General features: G+C 37.0%; 1 protein-coding gene across 1 annotated transcript in view; it reads left to right on the top strand.

Moving 5' to 3' along the window:
* The window catches only part of PTPRC (protein tyrosine phosphatase receptor type C), a 127,916-nt gene that overhangs the window by 79,674 nt on the left and 35,141 nt on the right, over positions 1-13,101 (top strand). The window contains exons 10-12 of the mRNA XM_060126813.1: positions 3,171-3,290; positions 7,836-7,994; positions 9,161-9,375. Of these exons, the coding sequence (XP_059982796.1) occupies positions 3,171-3,290; positions 7,836-7,994; positions 9,161-9,375 (494 nt within the window). The remainder of the gene's footprint in view (positions 1-3,170; positions 3,291-7,835; positions 7,995-9,160; positions 9,376-13,101) is intronic.

Below are 13,101 nucleotides of genomic sequence, written 5' to 3'. Positions count from 1 at the left end.
TTTTGCATTTTGAAGAACTGCCAATCAGTTTTCCAAAGTAGCTGCATCATTTTACATTCCCACCAACAACGTATGTGTTCTTATTTCTTCACATCTTCACCAACACTTATTGTCTTTTTTATTTTAGCCATTCCAGTGGGTGTGAAGTGGTATCTCATTGTGATTTGAATTAATGACTAATGATCTTGAGCATAGCTTCAGCTCTTTATTTGCCATTTGTATATCTTTTATCACTATTTGCCCATTCTTAAAAGTTGGGTGATTTTTCACTGAGTTGTAACAGTTCTTTATATATTCTAGACACAATTCAGATATATGACTTGCAAATATCTTCTCCAGTTCTCTGGGTTGTCATTTTAATTTGTTGATAGCTTTTGAAGCTTATAAGTTTTTAATTTTGATGAGGTCCAATTTATTAAATTTTACCTTTGTTACTCATGTTTTTGATGTCACAACTAAAATTTCATTGCCAAATCCAAGGTTATGCAGAGTTATCCCTATGTTTTCTTCTAAGAATATTTTAGTTTTAAGTCTAAAAATTAGCTCTATTAATCCACTTGAGTTAATATTCATTTATGATTTGAGGTAAGGGTCCAATTTCATTATTTTGATGTCCTAGCACAATTTAGTGAAAAAACTATTCTTTTCCCATTGAATGTTCTTTACATCCTTGTCAAAATTAATTAACAATAATGATGGGCTTATTTCTGGACGCTTCCATTCCATTAATCTATACATCTAATGCCAGTACCACACTGTTGGTTAGTGTTGCTTTGTGTAAGTTTTGAAATCAGAAAGTGTGAGTCCTTCAACTTTGTTCTTCTTCAAGATTGTTTGGGATATTTGAGGTCCCTTGAAATTCCATATGAATTTTGAGATCAACTTGTCAATTTCTACAAAGAAGCCAGCCAGGATTCTGACAGAGGTTGAGTTAAATCTGTAGATCTATTTGAAGTGTTACCATCCTAACAATGTTAGTTTTCTGGTCCATGAATATGGAGTGTCTTTCCATTAATTTAGGTATTCTTTAATTTTCTTGGAGAATGTTTTGTATTTCTCAGTGTGCAAGTCTTATAGTTCTTTTGTTAAATTCACTCCTAGGTTTAAATTTATTCCTGCTTATAATGGTGGTGTTTTCTTAATTCCATTTTCAGATTGTTCATTGTCAGTGTGTGGACATACAATGGGCTTTTCTGTATTGATCCTGAAATCTGTCTCATTGCTGAAGTTGTTTATTAATTATAATATTACAGGACTTTTGACAGAACATACTAAAGTGATTCTGAATTTCATGTGGAAGGGATAGCTAGCTGAGAGTAAGGCAGCTTCCTAAATCCATGTCTCCAGTAGCCCCCCAAACAACTCAAAGCCATTAGAAAATAAATGAACCTACAGAAATACTATGTCTTCATGTAACTAGCAAAACTTTAATGCTTTTTGGATACAAATACTAAAATTAGTACAGTCTTTATAAATCACTGTGACAAAATAGAAATCCCAGGAAAAAAAATATTTTATTGTTTATAAAAGTGCAAAGGCAATTCAGTGGAGGGAAGGATTTTTTTTTGGTTATTTATTTATTTGGATATTTATTTCATTATTAGATTTTTTTTTAGTTATCCCTATAGAAAAAAGAAATACATCAGCCTTTATCTCTCAACAAACACAAAGATTAACTCAAAATGGATTGCAGAGCTAAACACTAAATCTAAAACTATAAAATGTCTAGACAAAGACATTAGAAAAATCTTTGCTAGTTTAGCTTAAGCAATGGTTCCTTAGATGGACACAAAAAGCAAGAATCATAAAAGAAAAACATTTAGAAATCAAACTTCATAAAAATTAAACATTTTTGCTCTTTGAATAAAGTCACTAAGGAAATAAAATTTTTTCACAATTCATACATTGTGAAAAAATATCCACAATTAATTTTTTCAACAGAGAGTTTTGGGAGAATATATAGAGAATTCTTCCAAATACAAAATAAGACATCAAGTAACCCAATTAAAAATGGACAAGAATTTTGATCATATGCTTCACAGGAAAAGATACACAAATGGTCAATAAGCACATAAAAATTTTCCCAATATCATTAGTCAGCTGGGAAATGCAACTTAAAACAACAAACAGATGTTGATGCCATCACACACCAACTAAAATGAAAAAGACTGACAATACTATTGGTGAGAAGGCAAAGTAATAACTCAGCACTTTCACTCCAGGTATTTACCAAAGAAGAAAGGACATGTCCTTTCCACAGAAAGGCTTCTGCACAAATATCCATAGTAGATTCACTCATAGTAGCCAAAAGCCTGGAAACAACCCAGATGTCCATCAACAGTTGAATGAATAGATGAAATGTGGTCTATCCTTAGAATGGAATACTACTCACAAATAAAAAGGACTAACTACTGACACATACAGTGTGAATGAATGAATATGAATGAATCTCCAGAACATTCTGTTAAGTGCAATATGCTGGACGTAAAAATGTACCCACCGTTTGATTTTATCTATATGAAATGAAAGAAAAGATTAATTTAATCTATAGTAATAGAAGGCAGTACAGAGGGTGTTTGGGGGTGGGCAAGGGAACTGGGTGGACTGGGAGGGGGCACAGAAGAACTTCCAAGGTTGGATAGAAATGTTTTATATCTGATTGCGATGGTGGTTATATCGATGCATATATTTGTCAAAACCCATCCAACTATACCCCAAACGGGCAGGTTTTCATATAAATTATACCTTGTAGTTTTGATTTAAGCATTTATTACATTCTTCACCTCAAGTTCTGATGACTAGTTACTGGAAGTGATGACAAGTGTTACTCCAGTACTGACTGTTAATTTTATCAGCCCTACCAGTGACAGATTTCCAGCATAGGGAAATCTAGACATCCCAAGATAGCTGGACAATAATATAAATGAGAGGAAGAGGGGTTTTCAGATCTCGTCAAGTCAGTGGAACATTTAGGCTCCACAATGTCACCCTGGAGTGACACTCTGTTACATGACCGTATCAAATTTAACAAGACCAGATATCTTTCTTTTACTTTCATCATCAATTCATAATTAAGCAAAATATGGCTATTAATAATGCATGCTGATAATATGAAGAACGTTTTCTCCATGTCTTGTTTCTTACATTTTATATTCTTATTCTTTCAACAGTTCCAGGAATCCCTCAGAATATGAATTGTTCTAACTTCAGTGCACATAAAGGATGGGTTACCTGGGAACCACCGGAAAAATTTTTTCATACGTTCACTCTTCGTTATTGGAATCATTCAGGTAACTTTTATAGAATTTAATTCCATATCAGGAAAGATAAATCAAAAATTGGAAAGCGCACTCCACATATGGATGGAGCTAGTGAGCCACGGAGCTCTCTACATTACACCCGTGATGAGCATCCTGTACGCCTTGGTTTTAGAACTACCTCCACTCACTACAGGCTCCCTAGCCTCTGAAATGACTAAATCTCAGAGTATCCCCCAATACTCATTTCTCGTTCTTGATCTTCTTAGTTCTAATTGTTACACTCCAAAGCTTAGAGAAAGAAAATCTCTGGAAGATAATACTCATATCTGTCTTCCAAAAACTCATCATTCTGGACTACAAACAACAACTTCCAAAATGTGCCCCAGCTGACACACACAAAAAATTGGGTGAACAAAAATGAACATATGCCCACTTAGCTACAGAGTTTGATGGCAGGTGGAATCTTGGAACATAGTTCTAGTTAGCATTAACTAACTTCTGCAGAACTTGTGCAGAAATAAAGACAGCCCAAAAAATGTGCTATGACTAGTTCAACCATTGGCCTAGTCCCTCCAAATGAGACACTATTTAAGAGACCAGACATCTCCTGGACGATGTGAAGTATCTAAAATACTTGTAGAAAACAGTCGGGACTGTGGACCACCTCAGAACAGATTCAGCACATGGAATAGCCCACTTGTCAATCCTTTACCTGCAGCTTAAAGTAGTATTGAGTTGGACATCTCACAGAATTCCATCTCTTTGTTTGGTGCATAGGAACCAGACATAAATTTTCAAATTTTGAAAAGTAGAAAGCCACTTATCTCCAGTGTGTTATTTTATATTTTGATAGCATATTGTTTTTGCTTGTTGTTTGAATCTTAATAATCAAACTACTACAGCAAAGTTCAATACACATGTAGTTTTCAAATTAGCATAAGAGGACTCAAATTCTATTGAGAAGAAATACAGGCAATGTATTTGAGGTTATGGTAATTCGAAAAGTTATGTCTATGAGAAAGGAAAAATGGAACTTACAGGAAGATGAAAAATGGAAATTACAGGAAGACAATCTGTAATCTGACATATTACAGGAGTACAGTCTGCCTCGCTGGACACCTCTCCTACAAACTTTCTTTGCTTGGTTTCTGTGTGAGCACATTGTTTTGTTTTCTCTTTTTTCTGAAATTTCTTCTCACTCTCTCTTTCTGTATTCCTTACTTTCTATATTCTCTCTCTACTATGGAGTATTTTGTATGCCAGAATATATGGTGGAAATTTATGGAGCAATATTTATTGCTTCTTTGTATTCTATATTATTTAAAAAACCTGTATTTGAATAATTAGGCTTAGAAGGACGTAATGTGTTAGTTATTGCGGTCAGATGAGTTTTTGTTTGATTTTTGCAATGAGTACAGCTCCTTCTTATTCAGTGCTACCCAAATTTATGACTCCAAATATAACACTTGAACAGAATGGGTGGGGAGGGAAGGGGCAGGTAGGCAACATCTGGCTCTGTGTGTCCTCTCCAAAAGTTGGTTGGTAACTAACTGAACCCAGTCTCCACTGTGGCTCATGCACTGACTCTGCTCAAAAGGCCCTTTGGAAACAGCTCATCCCCAGTTCTCTGTCTCTTGTTGCTATCATACTCCACTGCTGGGAAGAGGAGCGTGCTCTGTCTTGTCTTCTGGTTCATCAGGAGCACGGGACATGAGATCCTCTTCTGTATTATCTAAGTCAAAGAGAGATGATCGGAGTATAGCATTGTTAGAACAATTCTTTTAACTACTCTCATTATTTCAAATAAAACCACTATTAAAAATCCACGGGAAGAAAGTCAGTGAACTCCTATGGCAATTTATATTACTTTTAATTAGGTATTAAATTCCTTTTGTTATTTCCTTATTTAATCATCGCAGCGACTCTGAAAGCTGTAGACTAAAAGAGGTAGAAAAATGTAACTGACATTTATTTAGTTTTATCTGCTTGTGGGGTGTTTTAATAGCTTTTTAAGATTTTGTTAAATGTTTCAACAATGACTCTGAGAGGAGAGATACATGGATATGTTCAGAGTTCATACGATTCCCTGAGGATCACAGAACTTAAAATCAATGCTCAAATTCAACAGCTTGGACTGTGCTTTTTTCACTACTGTAAGTTCATGTTTGAGCATCAGACACCTTGTGCATCTGTAGTATTGTGTATTAACTTAAAGTGCCAAGTGACAATGAAGTTTCCTCGGTAATAGGGAAGAGACCCTGAGTCATTGTTGCATTCAAAGGACTATTTCTCAAAAGTTATTGAAACCAGTGTGCACCCTTCCACATCGCAGCGCTGTTATTGGAAATGATTTTGTTTATTGCCTTTTTGCTTAAACAACATAAGAGAAAAATTACCTCTTATTTTGGGAGGTAGCAGTGCAAAACCCTTTGGGGATCAACGAGTTTATACTACTTTGCATGGTGTTCAAGAAGATGCTTTAGAGCAGTTTAAACTGGGAAGTTGTTAATGGATTTCCTGAAGTATTTGCTAAAAAGCAAAGAGGTGACAAGTGATGAAGCCAGTATCTATCTAGCCATTTCCAGTGCAACAGGCATGACTTGAAACTAGATGTATCCCTGTCACCCTAAGGAAAACTAAATTTCATCACTAAGTCTAATAAAGTCTTTACCTGTGCCATTCGACTAGTGCTTCTGACCTCAGGGTCCTGAGGAAAGGTATCCCACATGGAGGCAGAGAGGCTCGTGTAAAATATGTTGACCTTTCAACCAAAGCTTGAAACCCTTGGCAACTGGAAATGAACATTCCAAACCATCTTTCTAAGCACTGAACACTTTGATTCCCCAAACAGCAATGTCTTTTGGAAAAAAATGTGTTGTTCAAAATTAAATCGACAATTTGATTTTATCAAGCTGGCTAAGATGAAAGCATCACAGAACAACATAAATGAACTCATTTTGATGCAGAATGGTTGTGAGATTACATCTACAATCATACAAAATTAGGTCACTGAATGGAAGCCAGATGGACCTTGAGAACGACATCCTGACATTTGGATTGTAGCTGAGTTAGAAGCTGATACTTGTCCCGACAGCCAGACAGCATATAAGGGGGTGCCACCTGCCCCTCTCTAGAACTCACACCTTTCCTGTCCTCAAAGACAATTCTCACTGGGGACAGGGTAGCTGAGCTGGCGGGTATTAAATCAACTAACTCAGATTTAGGGATTTCTGAGAAAATAGACATTTAACCAGGCTAGAACAGACACTTTATCTCACTTACTGTTTAGCATCCCATGGTGAGGTAGAGATATTACTGTAATCTCCATGTCATGGATAAGTAACTGAGACAAGAAATTAGCACATGCTAAATCTTCCCTTACACTGTTTCTGCAAGTCCATTGGCATGTCCACCTAGACCAGAGAATTAAAGTGTCCAAGAGGAGGAAAAAGCTTGGCCCCATTGCAGACCCTTGTCCCCCTCTTCTACCCCAGACAATATGCACGGCAGTGAAGGGTAAAGCATGGCCTCTGGGACCTCAGTGTCCGGGTTTCATCCTGACTCTGTTGTTCCTTTCCTGTGAGATCATGGACAGATTGCTAATATCTCTGTGGCTTAGTTTTCTCATCTGTAAAATCAGATGACATCAACAGTGCCAACCTATAGGGTTGTGGTGATGGTGAATTAATTCACATAGACCACTTCAAGACATGCTTGGAACACAGCATCGTCTGTTCATTGTTTTTATAACTACTGGTATTATTATTATTATCACTGTAACATGCTTCCTCTCTAACCTTCTTTTAACCTGTCTTTCTTGGTGGCATTTGGCTACTCAAAAATAGTTAGTGGTTAGTGATTTTTCAACTTAACAAGTGCTAACTCATCTGTGTAAGCAAGGTCCCACCTCCCACGTTCCCACCCAGCCAGAGTCTGCTATCCTAGTGGGGCTCGTGCCTAAACTAAAAATGCTCCTTCTTTCCTTTGTAAAATTTTATTTCCTCCCTTACACCTACCCAGCCTCACTCATCTTTCAATGATCAGCTCAGGTTCTACTGCCAGTGTGAAGCTGTCCTTCACTGTTTCAGCTCCCATGAATTACTGTAGTGCTCAGATGAATAGGGCAGAGGATACTTAGTTACTGGTGATCAAATGGATTTTGTATCTGAAGTCTATAACAGTGGCTCATACCAAAGTTCAAAGTTTGGAGGTTAAGTATCAGAAAAGGGGTTGCCAAAGTATTGGAAAAAAGACTTTCATAATATCCACCATGAGCTGTGTTTTCTCAGAAAGAAAAGAGATCATAGGTAAAAAATATGCTTGAACTTATTAAATATGTTATGTACCAAATTAATTATATGAAACCATCATTTTTGAATATTTGAGTTTATAGTAATCACAGTTGTTCAATGCATTTGCTGATAATTGTATGTATTTCTGAGCACCAAGGATTTTTCATTTCTCAATCACTCAGTTTGGAGTCGGCTTGGAATGATTTACTGTAGACACTAAATTAAATATGTGCTAATCTTAAATTTTGATGACTTACTAAAAGTTTCCATTTTTTCCCCTGAGAAGAAAGATGCCACACTCTGAATAAAACCACAAATACGATTAATTTGGAATATTTGAAACCTTTTACAAGGTATGAGATAACATTACATGCCTCTGTCAATGGAAGAGTGAAACGTAATGGAACTGATGTGAAATGTGTAGCTGAAACAAAAGCAACATGTAAGTTATAAGCTTTAACGCTTTTTTCTATGAACAGCAAAGTCTAAACCGTTAAAACAACATGTCCACCTTAATGCTTCATTCGAGAAACACACTGACCTGGCACATTTGTTAACATCTAGGGTTTATAATAATTTAAAACACAACAATTTATAAACTCTCATCCTGGGTTTTCTCTGTATCCTTCAGGTATAATCATAGAATTGTAAGAATGAAGCCTGAGGGCATATGAACAGGTACAATTTATAAGATTTCAGGCAATTAAGTATCTAACCAACTTAGATAAAAATGCGTTATCCATTGTTTTCTTTATTCTCTAGAAATATCGACTGCCATCAGACACCCAAGAACGCCTCACTCACAAGCATCCACTGCTTGCATGACCTCATGAAACAATATTTTGTCAGCATTTTCTTCTCCATTACAATGAACTACATACTATTTTATTTTATGTCACATTTTACATTCATTTGGCTCTTGCCCCCCTGTGGGATGGCTCCATAGATTCCAGGTCCAAAGCTAGATCTGTCTCTGGGGTGAATGTGAACTCCATGAGGTCAGGGCAGAAGAAATACCCCTGTGTAAGGCAACAGCTATGGCTCCAGAAACCCTACCTGGCACCAGGCTCACACAGAAAAATTGTCCTCTTCAGGGCCGGATGTAAAATGCTCTTAATGTCATTTAAGTTTTGGTTTCAAAAGTCCAGGTCCTCAAGCGTTATGCTTTTGTTATTTTCCTGAAAGTCTGTGCTATCACAGAAACAAAGATGATTCATTGCTGCTGAAGAATCCAGCCAGGTATCACCAGGGTCATATAAGCATTTCCAAAAGGAGGACCTGGACTGTTCGTAGGCCTTCAGGGTTTCCCCTCCCTTCCCCTCCACTCCTTTCTTCTCTATTTTCTATTTCTACACACTCTCTTTGGGGGAATTGCAAAAAATCTCATAGTTTCAAGTACAACTTACATGCTAATATTCATCAAATGAATGTGTAATTTATTTTCAGATGTTTTGTTATAGCTTTTTATGTATGTTCTATCCTAACTTCCCCATCTGTAACACCCAAATAAGCACTTAAAACAGTTTATACTGTACACATATATTGTCCAGTAATTTAAATATGCGTTTACCAAATGATTAAAAATAAAATATTTCTTCATTTTGATAGATCCAAGCAAGGTCAAGGACTTACGTGTTTCAAGGAAGACAGATAATAGTATGAATGTGAACTGTAAACCTCCTGATGACTTTAATGGCCCCGAGACAGGGAAGTACCATTTGATAGTCAGTATTGGAAATCACTCAACTGTAAAAAAATCACAACAACAAAAGTGCACATTCTTGGTAGAAGGTCTTCAATATTCAACAGAATATACGTTTCAGGTAAGATTACAATTTCCATAATCATACATTACTGATATACATTATAGTGATTATTCTGCAGTATTTAAATAATACTAACACCAGTGCTCACGAAGCTCTGAGGTCTAACGGAATCACACTTTAAAAGTGTAAAAGTTTGACTCCAAACTTTTCATCTCTAGTACATAATACAGTTGTTTACAACACATATTTTGTTGGATTATTTTTGACCTTTAACGTGATTTACTTATAGCTAAATTATTGCTCCCGTGTCAAGAAGCACAACATTTCATGCACAGTAGATTATTCCTTTGCCACAACTTTTATTCATCTAGGCTATTTATCTTTACTACTGTGACTTTTAAAAAATTTTTAATACTTTATTTTGATTTTTTATTTATTTTATTTTTGGATGCATTGGGTCTTCGTTGCTGTGCACGGGCTTTCTCTAGTTGCGGCAAGCAGCGGCTACTCTTCGCTGTGGTGCACGGGCTTCTCATTGCGGTGGCTTCTCTTGTTGTGGAGCACGGGTTCTGGGCACGTGGGCTTCAGTAGTTGTGGCACACGGGCTCAGTTGTTGTGGCGCATGGGCCTAGCTGCTCCGTGGCATGTGGGATCTTCCCGGACCAGGGCTCAAACCCGTGTCCCTGGAAGGTGGACTCTTTCTCACTGCGCCACCAGGGAAGCCCACTAATGTGACCTTTTAAATTACAAACATTTTTTCAGGTACATTGAGATTAAAAAATAGCAGAAATAAATGTAAGGAAATAGCAGTGTACACAGAGAGTTAAAAAGCTCACCCATAACTCGCTGTCTACTGATCATATTCTGTGTGTATACTTCTAAAATGGGAAAACTCAGTCTTTTCCTCCTGCTGTAGGGAAAAACCTCAGTTCATTCTATCTCCTGTGTGTTCTTCACTATAAGAAACACAGGGAAGCATTTCCAAAGAAAACTGGACACCTGAAACACTTCACTTCTGACACTTCTGGTCACCAAATGTGTGAACGTTTTTCCCCACATCAAGCAAGTATCTGTGACACCAGCTGGGTATCCATTCAATTTCGACACCATGTACCCAGAGGTAGCATCAGATTCCACAGGTGAGGGGCTCAGTCCCACGAGATTGGTTCCATCCTATGTCAGAAGACAATGACAAGTAGGAAGTCCCCACCACTTTGTAGCTCGATTTGTCTGCAAATCAGGGGTTCCCGTGACCCACGTCCTTTGGTTTGATTAATTCACTAAAGCAGCTCACAGGACTCAGGCAAACACTTACATCATTTACCAGTTTATTAAAGGTTTTGAGAAAGGATACAGGTGAACAGCCAGATGAAGAGATACGTAGGGTGGGGTCTGGGAGGGTCCCAAGTGCAGGAGCCTCTATCCCCGTGGAGTTGGGAGTGTATCACCCTCTAGGTGTGAGTGTGTTCCCCAGCCTGGAAGTTCTCTGACCCCAGTACTTCTGGGATTTTATGGAGGCTTCATCACATAGGCATGATAAATCATTAACTCCATTTTCAGCCCTTCTCCTTCTCAAGAGACTGGGGGAGGGGAGGGGCTGAAACTTCCGAGACTAATCATGGCTTGGTCTTTCCAGTTACCAGCCCTCGTGTGGGAGCCATCCAGGAACCCACCCAGAATCAGCTCAATAGAGTAAAAGACTGTCGCCCTGGAAGTTACAAGGTTTTCTGCAGCTCTGTGTCAGGAATCAGGGTCAAAGGCCAAAGACAAAAATGTTCCTAGCGCTCTTATCAGTTAGGAGACACAAGGGTTTTGGGAGCTCTGTGCCAGGAACTAGAGGGAGAGACAGATGTAGATTTTCCATGATCTCACAAATTCCTTAATATGAGCACACCGTTTGATAAACCGCATGTTTCATAAGTCACTGTATCGCGAACGTTTTTCCATGTTAAATATTCTGCTACTAGTTTTTCATGTTTGCGTAAGATTCTATCTTACGGCTTTATCACCTTCTACTAACTATGCCTGTTTTGACAACAGTCAGCAAACACTCTTACTGGGAAATAACAACATCTTTGAATATGTCTTTTATCATTTCTGTCTGAATAAATTCCCGGAAATGAATGTATTGGGTCAAAAGGAATTGACATGTATTTTGAGATTTTTTATGATACTTTTTCTTTTCCCTGTGGAAGTTACCAAATTGCCGTTCCCATGGCAGTGTGTGAAATAACTGCTCTGGAGAATCTCACTAACACTGCGTATCCCCTTTTCCTTTGATATTTAGTGGGTGGAATACTGTACTGGCATCTCTTTTTGTTTTTATGGATTTTCTTTACTTAACTGTTGAGGAGAAATATCGTTTTGTTATTCGTCTTGTAGTAACATCCTTCCTGCTCCTTTGTCTAGTTTTCTTTGGGAATGCTTCTTGGCTATTAATAGTATTAAACTCTTCATCCTATGACTTGCAAATTTGTTTTCAGTGTATAGTTTGCCTTTTAATTTTCTTTATAGCACTTTAACTCATACACAATTTCCCCTTTTATTTTTATTCAGTCAAATCTCTCACTTTTATTTTTGGTTTAATGGGAATTTCCACAGTTGACTGCTTAAAGTCATGTTGACAATCTGCTTCACATTCTTATCACTTAAAGAAGTGTTTAGGTATATATAAGCTTTCTTGTTTTGTTTTTAACCAGAAACGTAGGTTTGGCTTTATCAAATGTGTTTTATGGTACTATGTTGGGTCTGCCATGGTTGTGATGCTATGGTGTGATTGGTGTATATGCTGAATTATAGTGATAGGTTTTCTAATGTTGAACCAGTGTCACATTCCAAGATAAAAACCCTGCTCTGTCATTGTGTATTATTCCTTTAAAGTATTATTGAGCTCAACAGCTTAATATTTTATTAAGCTTTTATGAATAGGCATTCATAAATGAGGTCATTTAATAAGTGGGTAAAGGCGACGCTGGCATAGGTGGGGACACGCATCATTCTTTTCACATTTTTGTATGAAGGTTATGCTAACCTGATAAAACAGGTTGGAGACATTTTCCTGTTCTGTGTTTTATAACTTTAAATAATACAGGAATTATTTGTTCACCGAAAAATGTGTTTTAGTCCCTTTAACACAGAGGGATTCTTTGAGAATCATTTACGTTATCTTTCGATATGACTGTTCTTTTCAAGTAGTTATCCTTTTTGAGTGGGTGTGCCACTTATATTTTCCCAAAGAAGAGTCGGAATAAAAGAAATACTTTGTTATTACCTATTATCGTACATTTCACTTCACCTCCCTCAGTACCCAGGAAGCTCCAGGCACACTGGCTTCCTTTTCTTTTCTCCAAACGCTCAGGTTTTACTCTCTTTTAGGCACTTTACTGAACATTCCTCTCTTGCTAGAATTTTCTTCTCCCATTTGTCAATGATGATAAGCTATTCTGGAAAAATATAGGTAAACGTCGTATTAAAATGCAATCTCAAAATTCAAATTAGGAGGCAATTATTCAGTTATCCTTTCTCTTCCTCACTCTTCAAACGGCTGTCTCTTGTTTTCTTCACTGAAGTTCCCATAACTTGTTTTTATGTTTATTTCAGAATCCACTGCTACATTTATACCTTCATGAGGGAGCAATCATTTTAAATTTATTCATCATTGTAATCTCTGGTTAATAAATTAATACAGTTGTTTTTATAATCGTTAATGTATTACTTTCTTTTATTGTAGGTTTATTTTGATATTCTGGTAGTTTGGGCATTGAAAGTGATTTTTGACCATTT

Source organism: Lagenorhynchus albirostris, chromosome 2 (genome assembly GCF_949774975.1).
Source record: "Lagenorhynchus albirostris chromosome 2, mLagAlb1.1, whole genome shotgun sequence".
Lineage (NCBI taxonomy): Eukaryota > Metazoa > Chordata > Mammalia > Artiodactyla > Delphinidae > Lagenorhynchus > Lagenorhynchus albirostris.
Note: the sequence above shows the minus strand (reverse complement) of the source record. Positions and strands in the feature narration are given on the sequence as shown.